Here is a 17,414-nt window from a genome sequence, read left to right as displayed (position 1 = left end):
CAAAGCGATGATGTAACTGATTTTGCAGGATGTCCTGAGGCCAGTTCTTCAAAGAGTTTTGACTGTTTAATCATACAACTCTTGAGAGTTGCAGTAGTTGGTTACAACGGTGTGGGCAACACTGTGAAATTTACTATTCATTTTCATCATAATAACCAAGATAATATGAAGTACCAATTGGCATGTTAATACATATAGTATACTATGAAAACACTTGCCAATAAAGACATAGCTGATTTAGGTACATTACAATCTAAATTAAACTGTGAGAGATGGCCTGCTTTCTAGCTTCATCTGCACTGTGAATGTTGTCTATTAGCCAGAGTTGGAACTAAACAGTTTGAGGTAACATAGTTACCTTTGACTAGTCACTGTAATGAGGATGTAGCTAAGTTGCATTTCAAAAGTAGCATAATGAGCATTTACAAAGTTACTTTTTAATGTAATGAGCATTGTTTTTTGTTTCATTCAAACTCATTTTTAAAGGTCACACTAAGTATTTTGTGGATGCATTGTGAGAAGAAATGTTCAAGTTTGATCATTTGTAAGTATCAAGGGAAGTATTGATTTGTTTTGTATTTTTGTTAGATTTTTGTTGGGGGGAGGGGCAATTGTAAACTCCTCCTCGAATATCTTATGTACCACAAAACCTCTATTATGGTCACCACAAGTGGAAAGCAACTTAATGTCACGTAATAAAAAAAGTCTTTTCCAGGTGCACAATGAGAATTGGCCACTAAAGGAAACCAGATGGTATTTCTCTGTACTTGTCTGATCACTGATAAGCTCGATGCATTGAAGTGATAATACACAATGCAATGAGCTGCTTTCATGAATGAGCAACACAATGTGTTCTTTTTAAAAAATAATGTTCCAACTTCTACCAATATTTTGTTTAGTAACGTAGGCTGTAGTTTGTTGTCTTCCTGTGTGTCTTCAGTGTGGAATATTTGTGGTTATTGTTATTGTGATTATTGTTATTTTAAGTTTTTTAAATTTGCTGTTTAGTTGCACTTTGTAATATCTGTTTGTTGCTCTTTTGTGTTGTAAACTGTTCAGAGTGGCTGTAGGCCAGATGGGTAGGATATAAATAGAATGAACAAACAAGCAAACAAATTATGGACAATTGGTGGATATAGTGACCAGGCAGGCATGAAACTCACTAGACTAGATGACTTTGGACCAGTCACAGTCTCTTAGAGTTGCTGTGAGGACAAAGTGAAATGGCCTTGAGTTCATGGGAAGAAAGCTGGAAGGTACATCTAATTAAGAAACAAAGATATAGACATGTATACAAATTGGGAATTCACAAGGCTTTTTGTGCATTTTGGTGCTAGTCCATAGACTAACATGGGAACAATGCTGGTATGGAGAAGTAGCTTGGCATGGAATCTCCCTGTACCATCTTAGGCTTCTCACATTAGCTAGTGGTACAGATTCCTGCTGCAGGTAGGGCTATTGATATGACCTTCACAAATTCCTGTGTGAAATGACCTGATCTGGATCTCCAATATATGTCTAAATGCACGTATTGAGGCATATTTCTAATTTACGGATTAACAAAGCAACACAACAATGGGTAACAAGTGGCATGGACAGAAGAGGACATATTTCTACTTCTGCAGCTACAGTGGCTCCCACATCTTGAAAAGGAATGACAAAAATGCTATGATTTCATGGGGACATAGCTGTGATCTCTATGGCATTTCCTTCCTGATCCAGCATCAGTTATGACTTGAGGAGGCTGCATGGCAATGTTGAGATCAAAAAGAGCATGCAGTGGTCCAGTAATCCTGCACAAACACCTGTGCTAACTCACTCAGATCCAAGCAGGATCAATCCTAAGTAGAATTGCCACCACCTTTTACTGGAGCAAAATTTGAAATGAATTAGGAAGATTCTGCTCTCATGGAACATTGGCAGGTGTTTAGGGAAGATTTTAAAAAACAGGATTATTTCTCAGCACACATATGATATTCTGTATACTTTGAGAAACAAACACATCAGCATGCATGCATGGCAGTAGGGCCTGCTTAGCAACATGGAAAGCTCAGCTCAAATTAGAGCTGTAAATCCTTGCTTGCCTCTTTTTCAGAGTTGAAGAATTGCAATGTTTTTAATTGCTTTACAAAAGAGAATGATGTGTTGCTGACTGAGTACATTGTGTAATGGATGTACGTTACAAGGGGTATGATCTCATGGGGAAATAGATCACAATTTGGACCAATTGTGGAATGGTCTAGTGTGATCTATATCCCCAAAATCACATGACATATGGAGAAATATGCTCCAGCCCAACACTGATTCGTACCCAAGTGGGATTTCTTTGGTCCAACTGTAGAGCTTCTACATTTTGGTAGCTGAGTTGGAATGATTCTTTGGGGGACAGAAGAGTTGATTTAAAGGAGATCACTCTCATTAAAGTGAACCTTTCCAGTGCATGCAGGTTATTACACAACTTGTGCAAATTGCAATATCTTCCTTGTTGCACACATGATTAAAATTTTTAAAAAGCATCTAAATGTATTGTCTGCTTCTTTTTAACAGCAGAGCAGTCTTTCTGGCTTGTTCTTGTTCCTTCTCAGTCCCCCTCTCTTCATGTTTGCTTTTTAAAGGAAAAGAAAACTTGATAGCAGGGAAGTGCACCTTGCATTGGAGGCAAGAAATCTTGCAGGACTTGGCAATTTCTTATCAAGCTATCTCATCATGTCAAAATGGCATGAATCAAGTAGAATGAGGAATTCAGCAGTATGTTCACATTTCTAGCTCAAATCCCTGATCAGAAAAATGGGGTGTGTGAACTCTGTCCATTGCCTGATCAGGTTGAAAGCTTCAACCAGAACAGAAAATGAGGTAAACCAATACAACTTCTGCTGCATTTGCTTCTCTGGACTTTATGAGTTTAGGAGATTATGCAATGAAGCAGGCAAAACTAAATCATAAACCATTTTGTACAATTACCTGGATCTGTAGCGGACATCAGAGAACCAAATAACAAACAGTCGGTGAAATGGAAGTCGCCGTTCTTCAGCTGATTAACATGGACCATCGCCTTTACAAAGCCATACATAATCACCCTGCAGGATTGGGAAGGGGAAAAAACTATTGAAAACCTTTATAAAAATTTCTGTTTCTTCTTTCTACAACATTTGTTTTTCTGTTTAAACTGTGAGAATTTAGCCTTCAATTTTTTTGTAGCTCATGTTATAGCAGTATAGAGCATAAATGGCTGCTGTCATGCAAATCTAGTTCTGTTTTAGCCTTGAAATGCTGTATCAAAAGTTTGTAGACATGGAAGGAGGAAAACAAAACGAAGCTGACCTTTTCAAATGAACATTATTATTTATTCATTTGGTGGCAGATGACAATATATTCAGACATTTAGTCTACAGCAATAATACAAAGTGAGTTAAAGAAGAGATTACCATAGTTTGTCAAATAATATACAGCCTTTATGTAACTGGAGTTAAATGAGATGTACTGTTGACTAGTTCTGTCTGACACCAGTAAAAGGATTGCTTTCACAATGGTCATAGTTTGCTGGGTTTATTTGTTTATTTGTGTTAAATTTGACACACATAAACCTGGCTGGATACAGATTCACTTCCTTTTGCTTTTTTATTTATTTATTTATTTATTTATTTATTTATTTATTTATTTATTTATTTATTTATTTATTTATTTATTTATTTATTTATTTATTTATTGGACTTATATACCGCCCCATAGCGCTACAAGCACTCTCCGGGCAGTTTACAATTTTTAATTATACAGGCATTTTTGGTGGGTTGGTGAGCTCATTCATCTCAGCAAAGCCCAAAAAAATTGTTGGATTTCAGATTTAAGTCAAATGGATAAATAACCACCCAGAGACCTTTGGGTAGTGTGGGTGGTATATAAGTTAAATAAATAAATAACCCTAACAATACCTCACCTAATTCTTTCCTTGCAAAGCATTGCAAGTCCTCACAACACTAAAATCTTCTCCTTAGAGTGATCATGTTTCTTTTATCTGAAGAGTTCTGTTTCAAAGACAGTCTCTTGAAGAACCATCTAGTCTTAAATCCGGTTTCAAAAATTAAGAACCAAAAAAGAGGATTGTGAGGGTCCTGAAGATGCCATCAACAGGTAAATTAGCACCTGGATGGACAGCAGGGTCTGCAAGGACACAGGTACAGTCTTCTCCACTGCAACGAGATGTATTGTGTTCCAATTCAAATTACAGTAATTATCTTAAAACATCATCTATACATACAAATTAGTCTATGCATGTTTTGTGCAAATTGATACTTTCTTTTTTTTAATGATGCTTGTCTTTCATTTTCTTCTTTTTTGGTGGCATGCAAATGGCCACTTCCTCCTCCCCTCCCAACATATTATTATTAATAATTACTAGTTATTTTGTGAAGTCTGCTACCAGTTTGTAGTGCCAATGCAGAAGAATGGTAAGGAGGCCTAGTGTAGCAGGCACCAATATTCATCTCTGTGCCCAATGCTTGTAAAATGCCCAAGTAACTGCCAAATACTGATAAGATATTGGAGATTACGAGAGGTTGCTTGGGGAAGACTTCAAGTACTAACAGAAGCCAGTCTTATCTAAGCCAAGTACCAAATTCTTTATTCCACATATTTTGGGTGAGGAGTTTGAAAAGTGATAAGCACACCCAGGTGGGGTAATTCCAGCAGGAGTTATGCTTGGATGTCCCACTCTGACATCCTTTGATGTCTGGCTTTGTCATCTGCTTGATCATCTGTGAGATGCTTAGCTATCAATTTGCCAATAAGTGAACTATAAATATGAAAGAAGTTGGCCATACAGAAATGTGCTTAATAAACAAGTGTAATATCTGAAAAGGTATATAAGAGCTAGAATATTGACCATTGCTAAGGCTTGGTATAGAGCAGACTCCTTAGAAATGCTGAACAACAACTGTCATCCAGGAGAGTCATCCACCAGCGTTCCTCAGGGTTTCCCAGAGTGTATAAGGAGTGTAAGGAATCTCTCTACTTCATTATTTTACTATTCGTGGTTTTTTTTGCTTTATTGTATTTTGTCTCCTTAATAAAGTGTTGTGTCTTTTCCTCCATGGATGTGTTCATTGTCACTGAATTCCAAAAGAGCCCTTGTCAGCCTTGAGGAGACACAACCATCACTAGCAAGCAGCAACAAAGCAGAATCAAAATACAGTTCTGTAAAATCTCAGTGATAGCAATGGGAATGGGAATATAAGATGAAAACAACTTAGAAGTCTATATACTTGCCTCTGTATATCAAAAATGTTTGTGTGAGAGTGTGTGTGCATGTGTGCACGCACACGTTTGTGTGCACATGGGACTGCAATACAAACTAAAACTGGGAGCTGAATTTTTGCAGCTGAAGACAATCATTGCACTTAAAGCAAGCTGCTCTTTTTAAAGCCGCAAAGGAAAGCCATAAAATAAAACTGAATAGAAATCTTGGTCTAAATAAAGATCTGTTCCGTGTACAACAAACTATGTTCCATGTTCCTCACCTAAATCTATTTATCGATTTGTATGTCAAGGAGAGGTATTTTCCATTGTTAAATAGTGTCTTCTTATTGTAATGTTCCTGAATACAATAATGAATGCAGATTGTATTGAATTAAGTTTTAAACACACACTTCTGTGTCACAAAAATGCTATAGTAATGTCTGAAACTGGAAGGCAAATCTTATTCACCCCATCTATTTTCTAATCCATTTTTGGATTCTCACCTCCTAATATGCCCTCAGGGATCCATTTTGCCTAGCCATGATTATATTGTCGCCAAAGGCGGGTTGATGGTTGCTACTGGGTGAAAACATGCAATCAAATATAATGAAACGTTCTTAGTTCTGTTTGTTTGTTATCTCAGGACAGAGCAAATGGATTACAGTAACAATGGAGAAATATAGGAAGAGTAACTCCTCCTGTGCTGTGGATTAAATCACAGCAAGTTTATAATATCAAAATCATGGTCCATCCTTGGTCTAATTAGAATTCAACCTTGCTTTCTTCACTTACTCTTGGAAAGTCTGAAGTACAGTAATAATTTGGGGGAAGTGCCCTTGAGAATCTAAAGAGTGCATGTAAGATGTGCTGCTAAAAATGATGCAAATCATACATAATAGAGCTTGGAATATTTGTCTAGCTGCTACAGAGTCTGAATATAACGTAATGTGATGGGCATAAGGGCTAAGGGAAGGATGTGTTCTTATCATGAGTAGTCTGGAGGTCAGGTCGTAGATCAGAGAGGTAGGAACTGAGGAGCAGAGGGAGGAGATTTTGTGGTATACTGCAAGTCATATACAAGATCCCACAAAGAGGAATAGAAAAGCAAAAGCAGGAGAGGTAATCACAAACAGGGTAGAAGTCAGCTACTCAGCTGGAGAAATAAAATGAAACTGGGCATCTGAGTGTGTTGTTATCTCTTGGAACGTGCCACAATTTGCTCAGTTGCTCCAGCTGTCAAACCAGCCTAAGGTTTTATAACACCTCATGTTCCTCCATGGGACTACAAGGTCACCTGATCATCATCATCATCTTAAGCTGACAGCACCCAAGCCAGCAATGCAACTGCAGTCTAGAGCATTAGAAACAAGAAGTTCTCAACATTTGGTATCTCAAGAGCCACAAAACATTCTGTCAAAAGAACCTGAATTCAACCATAATAAAAATTGTTGTATTCAGGCAGGCCATTTCTAAAGCATATCCCATTATCTTCTTGTTCAGTAATTCATTGTGCATTAAAGAAGGGTTGGAAAGTACATTTATTGCCTGTCTCTAGCCTTAGAGCAGGTCAGTTATCTCCCACAGTGAGTACCCACCTCATACCCACTGAAGTTGGGAAGCAAATACTAAAGTCACCTTCTGAAAATGATGTGTTAATGTTAATGTGTTCATAGCCCCATCTCTTCTTGTGTATCAACTACTGACTCGGCATCAGGCACCTTTCTATACAGTATTCCTGTTGGGGCAAGCTCCTCATGAATCTTTACTATCCACGAGCATTTTTTCTTTACAGGTCTTCCTGTCAGACCAATGCTGGTTTCAGTACCCCTGGAAACCCTCCACAGAATTTCACAGAAAACAAAACAGCCTTGTCCTTTTGTGAAAGAACCACATTTTGCATCTAAGATGCCAACTGTGACGGTAGCGATGATGTCATCTGCCTGTCATTGCTGTGGCTGGAGTTTATCTGCCTATAGCATGACGGGAGGTGGGACTTCAGAGGGTGGAGCCATGGTATTTAAGGGGGGAGTGAATGAGGTGTGAGTCAGATAGGGCTTGGATAGGGTCTGGTAGGGACTTAGGGAGTTAGGGCTTGTATATGTTATAAAGTACTGTGTTAGTGAAGGTCTGAGAGAGTGTGTGTATGAGGGGATAATTTATTATTACTGATTGCCTTTTTATTTTAGTTGATAAAGTGATTTACCATTCCTTCTGTTGTTATCAATAAAATACAAGTTTTTATTTTAAAAGCCATTTATTTGCCTGAAGAGTCTCTTATGAAGGAATGGTTGGTGGCAGCGTAAACAAAGTGCGTGTATGTAAGAGTGACGTGACACCTCCTTTGTGACGTGAGAGGAGGCCGTCACACCAACTTTATTACATGTTTCTGCCTTCCTCCGTGCAACACTCATTACATACATTTGGAAACATTTTGGGTTAAATATGTGAAAGCTAATTTATACTAGACCCTGACCATCACTTTAGAAATGTGTAATGCTGTATGCCCCTAATAAACAAAACACACTGAAGAACATGGTGTTCCAGAGTTCAGATTGTCATTTATAATTATAATTACAGCATATACATAGAACCTGAATATCCACTGTGAAGAATATGCACTTGATCTTTGAATAATGACTCAAATCTAATAATTACTAAGACAAATGAGGCATGAAACACTATCAAATGCAGACAGTTTAAAATATAGTGTCACTAAATATTTCATCTTGCTGCAAGCCATTTAAATGTTAAATCAAAGCCTACCTTAGTTACAGATAAGAGTTTTGGGGAAAAAACAACCAATGGCATATATAGATGGGCTGAATCAACGTGAATAGATAAATAAATATCATACAGACCAGTGAACAACCTAATGAAATTAATCAGAGCCTGTGATCAAAGTTTGGACTGTGACCTGAGTGATTAATAATCCATTTGCAAAGGCTCATACAGTGAAAGAACAAATAATAAGAGGTTTTAAAAAGTGATTCAAAACCATAAAAATGTTGGTCTTAAAGAGTGTTGGACCAGGAATCAGGAGATCTGGGTTCAAATCCATACTCTGCCATGGAAACTAACTGGAGTAGTAATAGTAAAACAAACAAACTCTGAGCATCTGAAATACTTTGAAAACCCACTAAGGTCATCATACATCAGAAGTGACTTGACAGTGCGTAACAATAGAGCCAAAGAATAACAAAGCTGGCGACAAAAAAAAAACCTGCCCACAAACTTGGAGAGCTACAAATATTTCCATATTTTTAGGACCGAAGGAACAGGAATGTGCGTGTGCACAGGCACAGCCACACACACATGTATGCATGCACCCCCTGCACATCACCACATGCATGCACCCCGCCCCCACCCTGCACACACATACAGATGCCTACCTGCCAGCATGCCCAGCCCCCTCACGCACACACGGGCTGAAGGGAACAGGCCAGAAAAAATTGCAAGGCGGGCCGGATGTGGTCCGCAGGCCATAGTTTGGACACCCCTGACTTAGAGTCACAGTACTGGGTTGGCTGGAACAATTGACTAATTCGGTATAAAGCAGCTTCCTGTGTTCTTTCCAGCAGCCTTCTGTACTGCCCAGAAACTTGATCCTGAAATGGACAAGTGCTTGAAGACTTAGGACGAATTATGTTTATGTCAGTCATATCTTCCCATTTACATTTCAGGGAACTGACAGTGCAATTTTAAGATAATTTCTGAGAAATTAGTTGAATTACCTGCTATGCAGCTGACTTTCACATTTTTGCATCTTTAAATATTTAATCATAGAATCACAGAAAAGTGAAGTTGGAAGAGGCCTACAAGGCCATCAAGTCCAACCCCCTGCTCAGTGCAGGAATACAATCAAAGCATATCTTACAGGTGATTATCTAATTTTTTTTCTTGAATGCCTCCAGTGTTGGAGCACTCACCAACTCCCAAGGTAACTGGTTTCACGGTCGTACTGCTCTAATATCCTAACTATACTATCCCTCAAACCTGAGAATTTGGCCATAAATTATGTTCAGTTCATATTCACCCGTAATGATGCTCTTTGCTGTTTTGCGGCCTCCACTGCTCACATTCTCTCTAAAATGAGATTATATTACCATCAAGAGATAATTAAGATCAGTTTATGACTTTCAGAGTAATGGAAGTGAGATCAGGGAATAACCCACTGTAAAATCTGGGATGAATTTAACCATAAAAAAGCATGTTTGACACTGCTTTAACATTTTTATTGGATTAACTGAACTACTCAGTGACACCAGTGTTAGAACAAAATGAAGGAGAAAAAAGCCTACAGCTGAAAAAAAAAACTTGAAGAGGATGATTTAAGCTGACCTTACGAGGTCGTGGTTATATAATTTATGATAATAATTATCATGGGTTTTAAAAGCAAAAGATATGAAACTAAACTAATGCCAACAGGAAAAAATGATATTATAATTATTAACAGAAACATACAATGTATGTTCTCTTCTTTGCCAACATGAACCTAAGCCTAATGACTGAATGAATTTTATCCACACGGTAATACCAGTTGGCTCCAAGCTTTTCAGTGTACTTAGAAAAAAACAAATAATAGTATTTGAGTTATCAACTATAAGACAATAAGGTTGTATCCTATTAACAGCCGATGGAAAATACTCTGATAACAGAACATGGAAGGGGCAATTCATCTGCCTTGCACAGCTTACACACATTTGCAAAATTTGCTGAAGAAGATGGGGGAAAAGAGTATTAAAGTAAATGGGTCAGTGGGTGGACGACTAGCTACAGAGTGAGAGTGAGAAAATATCATTGTGCAAATTCAGACACATTGGCCACAATCCTGTCACTTAGCATACAAATATTTTATAGCTTAGTAGCCAAACAGGCCATATACATAAAAAGAAATGAAATCACTCTTAAAAGTTTGTATTTAGCATCCAGCATCAATACAGTGGTGTCCCGCTTAACGGCGATAATCCGTTCCAGGAAAATCGCCGTTAAGCGAAAACATCATAAAGCGGGAAAAAACCCATTGAAACGCATTGAAACCCCTTCAATGCATTCCAATGGGGTTAAATCTCACCGTCCAGCGAAGATCCTCCATACGGCAGCCGTTTTAGCTGCCTGTCTTGTGAGGAATCCGTCCCAGAAAACAGCGGGGAGCCATTTTGTTTACCCGGTGGCCATTTTGAAACCGCCGATCAGCTGTTTTGTGAAGAATCAGTTCCCGAAGCAGGGTACTGATCATCGCAAAGTGAAAAAAAAAACCATTTAGACCATCATTTTGCAATCGCAATTGCGATCGCAAAAAGATCGTCATAATGCAGTTTCATCGTAATGCGGGGCAATCATAAAGTGAGGCACGACTGTACATATAAACAATCAGAATTCAAAAAATAATAGATTAAGTATTCTCAAACAAGTATCAAATTGTAAGATTAACTTGTAAAGATTGTGAAGTGGGCAATGAATTCCATCTTTCCATGGCTTTCCACTGCCTCTGGGAGGCAGTGGAAGACAGGAGGGCCTGGCGTGAAGAGTTGGACATGACTTAATGACTAAACAACAAACAACAAAATGGCTCATTTAATGAATTTAGTGGCCCTATAGAATATATAGAAGTCTGTGCCCACTAACAGAAATAAAACTGTACATAAAGGGGAGTTGTTCTTGATTCTAGCTGTTAAGGGTTTAAGATATTGATCCCTCAAATCTGCATACCAGGGCCATTTTGTTAGAAAATGCACCCTGCCCTTAATCTCTGAGCCTCTTGCTGAGCAACACCTGCTTGTATCATCTTCGTCCATATAATGTCCCTGAATCTTTTTCAACTGTAATGAGTTCAATCTGCATTTAGTGAGCAGTTGTCTCAGATTGTATGAGTTAACAAGGAACAAATATGGAGGCAAGGAAAAGACTTTGTATACCCTATTGGAGTGGCACCTAAACCCAGATGCCATGGTCGTCTCGATATCGTATAATCTTTTAATAATATTTTTGGACCTGTGGAGGTAGGCTGGGGGAAAAACTAACTTAGATGTAATTGTGGATATATTAGCTGCCCAAGAGTTCCTTCCCATTTCTTCATAGGCTAATGAATCCAGTGGTGAGGCCATATTGTCAAGTATCTTGAGTCAGAACAGCAAAGCTGCTTTCTTAGCAGGAGTACCTACTGAGCAGCACGATGGCTCAGAACAGACTATAGCCATGAGATAGATCTTGGAACCCCTAGTACTCTGGTTAAAAATGATATTGGAGCCCATACTGAGACTCCATATGAGGAAGCAACGTATTTATTTAATTAAATCTCTACTTCATGCAAAAGCATGATCGTCGCACTTCCCCTCAAGTTTTAACTTTGGCAAAAATCACAAACAGAAAATAAGCAGCCAATACAGAACAGTGAAAATGCCAACAGTAAGGGTGTCCTTTAACAGTTCTGCTGGCAGGCAAACGCACACCATGAAAGTTTTAGTTTGGCTACAACAACTAGAACCTGTTTGTTGGTTAAAAGGCAGGGTTTCATTTCTGTTTTTACAACACAGCTTCACTTTTTGACTTCTCCTAGATCTTCAATGCTGTCATAATCCACCTACGGCCATTTTTCCTGAATTACGTCGATAATGTCGTCTGTGAAGTCACCCTGAATGATTGTTTCATCCTCTCCTGTTACCGAGGTACCACAGGTGAACTTCTAAGCAAAGAATCTTTCTTCTTCCTTAAGATCTATTTCAAAAATTGCGAGCCTGCACATTCTTGTGACATATTTTTTCTTTGCTCTCTTTTTGCTATTGTAACTTTCTGAGGGACCGTCTTCTTCTTCTGTTTTATCTGACCTCTTCCACCTCTCTTTTGATTTTTCTTCTCTTCTTCTTCACCCGTCATTCCTTGACCTTCTCCAATGCTGGATTCTTGTTAAGGAGAATTTTCTACAGTAAGTTTTGCAAACTCGTTTGGAAAATTCTTCTCTAGCCATTGTCTGCATTGTGCCACATTGGGGATATATTCGCAGTACTCAGTTGGCAATGAGCAGACTCCACAGTACAGAACTCGGAGGGAATAGTCCACATCCAGCCTCACATTCCACCTTTGATCTTCTCTACAATCTAGGACCGTGGACTCAGTTGCATCCATTGCCATCTCACAAGCCCACGGTGCTGGTGGGAGGGAGCGGCGGCGGTGGGTCTGGGTCCACCTCCTCCTCCTCCTCCTCTTCTTCTTTTTTGGTGGCACATGCAAGCCCAGCAGTGGAGCGGCTGCCCAGCTGCAAGCAGGCTGGAGCGGGAAAACCATATGAGGAAGTAATTTCTCTTTCTATCAGTTGGATTAAAGACATCACATTTTTCCAACTGGTCTAGAAGGGAAAAAAAAGTTGCTGAAGGATTCCAGGAAGTGTAGTCAAAAAAAGTAACATTTCCAAGTTCTGCTTTTCTTACCGAGAGCAACACAATATGGAAGTCCCAGCTCACCTCATCTGCTTAGATTGCTCTTGTCCCATGAAAGCAAAAGATTTAAACTGTCCATTTTTAGCTCCTTCTCTTAAGTATGCTGAAAGACAGCCAGGACTTAATGCTAAGAAGGCAAAGGATAAGTAGTCAAGGTGGAGTGAGGAGACTCCGGGATGGAATGAAATATTTCAGAGTAAACTGTCAGTAAGCCATGTAGGGGATGGTGAGCTTTAATTAAGAATGACTCAACAAGTATTAAGGATGCAGTTTATTTATTTATTTTTATTTATTTATTCTATTTATATCCCGCCTATCTGGTCAGTTATTTACCCTGTGATGAATAGATTATCTTGTGCTTCCATTGACATCTTTAATTGACCTGCTGTTGGTGAGAAAAGAATATGATACATAGTGCTGATCTATAGTTAAGGACCTGCTCCTCTTCTTTTTATGAATAACTAACTCTATTTTAAAGTTATTTCCATCCCTCACAGAACTTAATTAATACTTAATAGGAGAGGAAATATTTATGTTGTTATTTTTACATTTGGGACTAAAGGTATACATTTTCCTTCATTCCATTCTCAAAGACAGGAACAAACCCCTGAAAAGTTTTTCTTCTTGCTGAAAAATATTATGAAACTTTTGCGTTTTTTATTTTTTTAAATACTCTTTTGGGGAAAATTAGTCATTTTTTGTGCGGTGGGGGGGGCAGAGGGCAGCTTCTGTTTTACAAAACCCTTACATCTTGCACAGAAAACTCCGTATTTTGTGTACATTGTGCAGACTGCATAACTCTTTTATTAAAACAAAGCAAAACAAAAAGATAGATGTGGAAATTTCTTACTCATCTTCATACATGTGTCTACAGATGCTTGATCATGGGATTGAACATTGTTGCACCATCTTGTGATATGTAGGATCTATGTATGCTTTAGGCTGCCATATGAACCAGCCACAAACCCTTTGTAAGCAAGTCAGTGAATATAGTCTGCAGGTCAATATCATCTCCTTTCATTCTCCTTTCATGCCTGAGAGATGGTCATCCAACCTCTCTTAAAAATCTCCACTGAAGGAAAGAATTCATTGGCCCCCAAGGCAGTCAATTGTACCATTGAATGGCTCTCACTGTTAGGAAGTTCTTTCTAATGTTTAGTTGAAATCACCTTTCTTGTAACTGGAATCCATTAGTTCTGACCCTATCTTCTAGAGCAGTGGTGCTCAAACTGGAGTCCCCAGATATTCTTGGACTGCAATTCCCATAAGCCTTCACCCCAGGATTTCTGGGAGTTGTAGTCCAAGAACATCTGGTGACTCACGTTTGAGAACCACTGCTCTAGACCAAGAAGAAACAAGCTTGCTCCATCTTCCACTTAATAGACGTTGAAGATGTTTATTGTGTCTCATCTCAGCCTTCTCTTCTTCAGCCTAAACATGCCAAGTTCTCTCAATCTTTCTACACTGGGCTCTTTCCACTCTGATTTTCCACCTTTGGACACATTCCAGCTCCTTTATTTTTCTTAAATTGTGGTGCCCAGAATTGGACATATGTAGTACTTTAGGTGATGTATGACCAAGGCACAATAGAGTAGTCCCATTACTTCTCTTGAACAGAATACTACACATCTCTTGAGACACCTTAGGATGATGATGAGTCATTGGTAAGTACTCTTCTGTGCTTAACTTGTCAACCAGCTACAAATCCACCTACCTATCACATAATCTAGCCTACATTTTACCAGCTTGGCTACAAGAATATTATGAGGGACTGTGTCAAAAGCATTGTTGCATTACAATATTCATCACCCTTAGCCATCATAGTCAATAATGAGAGATGAGCAGACCAGCAGAACCACCAGGATCTAGAAGTCTATTTGTTCCCCATCCTTGCTCAACAAAGTTTCAGGTAGAGTTCTGTCACAACGCTTCCTATTCTTCTTTTAATTTGTAAGTGCTTGGGGGACATGCTGCCTTGAAACTATGTGTTTTACCATTGAATTAGATCCTTTCCTACTTCTAAGCAGAACCCTTCATTCTGAAACATTTCCTAATGTACAATCACTATGTCATCTGCAAAAAGCAGAAGATGGATCATGACACACTCTGCCAGAGGTGAGTCAGAGTAAGGGAAGGTGTTGATGTATCTTATGTCCCAAAAGAGAGAAGAGAAAACTTTAGTAGAAGTCTTCTTTGACGGTAATAGGAAAGCATCACATACAAATTAAATGCTTATTAAAAGTGAGATGATTTAGTACTTCTATGTGTTCTTATTTACCTGGCATTTCCACAAGTTATATTTAGTCTCTGCTGAATAATGAATGATGAATGATTTCTCCTTCTGCACCCACTGTCAGAAGAAAGTTCCTAATTTACAGAAATGTACAATGTCATGGCTTAGGTTCTTTAGGGCTTTTAAGGACAAAAACATCATTTCCTAACATCTTGATATGTGTTTTCAATGTATCTAGGTTCCAGTTGGTCACTTTCAATATTTACTATTTTAATCTAATTAACACACACACAATAATGGCTATTGTAAAACAGCATTAAATTAAGGGAAATTGTGAAATTTGTTTTATTTGCAATTTTTTGTTGTCATCCCCCTTAGCATGTGCCTAATTGAAGAATAGTGATGTCTGACTGCAGGGCAGCATCCATAATAATTGTGCACACCACTTGTACAGTTTGGGGTTTACACTGTGTAAAGCCAATAAGATTCTGGCCACTGAAACATGCAGCTAAGAGGTCTATAGACTGGATAGATAGTACAATGGTACATCATTAACCCTATCTGATTAAGAGTAGACTTTGCAGTGAAGGTCTGAGCAACATTATTTTATTTTTATTTTTTTGGTGAGGGGGATGCTTAGTGCTCTCTGGTACTATGGGTGATCCACACATGTTAAGGTAAAGGTTCCCCTTGACATTTAGTCCAGTCATGTCCGACTCTAGGGTGCGGTGCTCATCCCCGTTTCCAAGCCATAGAGCTGGTGTTTGTCCAAAGACAGTTTCTGTGGTCACGTGGCCAGCGTGACTAGACACAGAACGCTGTTACCTTCCCACCGTGGTGGTACCTATTTATCAACTTGCATTTTTACATGCTTTCGAACTGTTAGGCTGGCGGGAGCTGGGACAAGCGATGGGAGCTCACTCTGTCATGTGAATTTGATCTTACGACTGCTGGTCTTCTGACCTTGCAACGCAGAGGCTTTTGTGGTTTAAATCACAGCGCCACCACGTCCCCTAATCCACACATGTTACATCTAACTTATGCAGGTCAAGCAAATAGTTTTGACCAAGAACGACCAGACTTTATTGGACAGCAGTATTTGACCAGGAACCAGAAAATTCTTTCTCTCCTTACATGTGGGTTTGGTTTTGGTGAGTGCACACTCATTTCTCCCCCAGCCAGATTGGGGTAGAAGAATCTAATGTGGTATTCCTTTATATCTCATTTTTAAATATATCCTTCCATTGTTTTAAAACAACAAAAACACGAAAAACCTACCATTGGGGAAGATTTCTCACTGAAAGGGATCAGAAGTTGGGGACTTGATTAATGAGAAGCCTTCAGGGTTTGAATAGGATTCTGTGACAAATAGCAGGATGGATTGCTGCTGGATATGACAAATTGTACAGTACTGTTCCTCATGGTTTCAAGGAGCATAACTACACTGGCACATACCCCTCCTCTCCAAATTGCACAAAAATGTCTTCTTAAAGTTTTGCAAACTAAAACAAGAAGATGCAGTCCAGACACACAAAGCTAATTGGGGCTAGAAGATAGCGGTGAGACTGCCTTCTGTCTGCTAGTCTCTTTGCACTGCCAAACAACAGAATGCATCTGCAGCTCCTTAATTGTAGTTAGCAACAGGAGCACATGTACAATTCCAAGCTATGTAATAATGAGTGTGCACTTCAAAGCTATTCGCACTTGTCAGTAAGAATGAAAACCAAGACCCCACAGCAGTTCTGTGATCTTAGGCATCTTTGCAGAACTTGGCAGTTGTGGTTGTCTTGCAAAAATATATACACACTAGCAAAATATCAGATGGAAGGATTCAGTTCTTGAAGCCGAGGAAGGCTTTGTGGAAAGAGATGGATTTTTCTTTTCTAGGATGGGACTTGTGTGTTACTTTTGCTACTTCTTGATGTTACTTAATTAGAGTTTACATGCATATATCTGAGATACAAATGCCTATCTAAGCAATTGCATGATCTTTTTAAGATCATGTAATTGATTAGATGAGCATCTGTGGTCCTGCACATGTGGTTGAACTGCCCTTCCCAGAAGCCCTAGCCAGGAAAGCCAATGATAAAGAATTATGGGAAAAATAGTCCAACAACATCTGATTTTTGTTCCTAGTCAAACAACACAGTGCAAAGCAAATATATTAGGGGTTAGTATTGCTGGATTCTGCAGTGGTGATCTTTGAATATTAAAGTAAAAGCAAAGTGTTCTGCTTATATACAACACCATAGCACACCATAGCAATTAATGTCATGATGTTATCCATCATAATGTGGGCAATGAAAGTAAATTTTTCACAAACGTACAACCATACTTCTTCTATGTTAAGTCAGGCAGTTACATTAGTAAGCAGGGAAAGGACAGGTACTGCCTTTTTTAAAAAAAAGATTGCTTTAATTGTTTTTAGTCTTGTTTCAACTGGAATCCAACTGGTGTTCAAGTAGGGTTTGCATAATTTTCTGTAGGTAATTGCAGCTTATCAAGGAGGTGCTAGG

At 38.8% G+C, this 17,414-nt stretch overlaps 1 protein-coding gene and 1 pseudogene across 2 annotated transcripts in view; both read right to left on the bottom strand.

Moving 5' to 3' along the window:
* Positions 1-17,414, bottom strand: part of SLC9A9 (solute carrier family 9 member A9) — a 383,628-nt gene that overhangs the window by 283,265 nt on the left and 82,949 nt on the right. Inside the window, exon 8 of the mRNA XM_078389136.1 lies at positions 2,962-3,077. Within this exon, the coding sequence (XP_078245262.1) occupies positions 2,962-3,077 (116 nt within the window). The remainder of the gene's footprint in view (positions 1-2,961; positions 3,078-17,414) is intronic.
* LOC144587809 (density-regulated protein pseudogene) lies at positions 3,828-14,460 on the bottom strand (annotated as a pseudogene). Its single transcript, XR_013542969.1, has one exon. The product of XR_013542969.1 is annotated as a density-regulated protein pseudogene (transcript).

This window comes from Pogona vitticeps, chromosome 3 (genome assembly GCF_051106095.1).
Source record: "Pogona vitticeps strain Pit_001003342236 chromosome 3, PviZW2.1, whole genome shotgun sequence".
Classification (NCBI taxonomy): Eukaryota; Metazoa; Chordata; class Lepidosauria; order Squamata; family Agamidae; genus Pogona; species Pogona vitticeps.
Note: the sequence above shows the minus strand (reverse complement) of the source record. Positions and strands in the feature narration are given on the sequence as shown.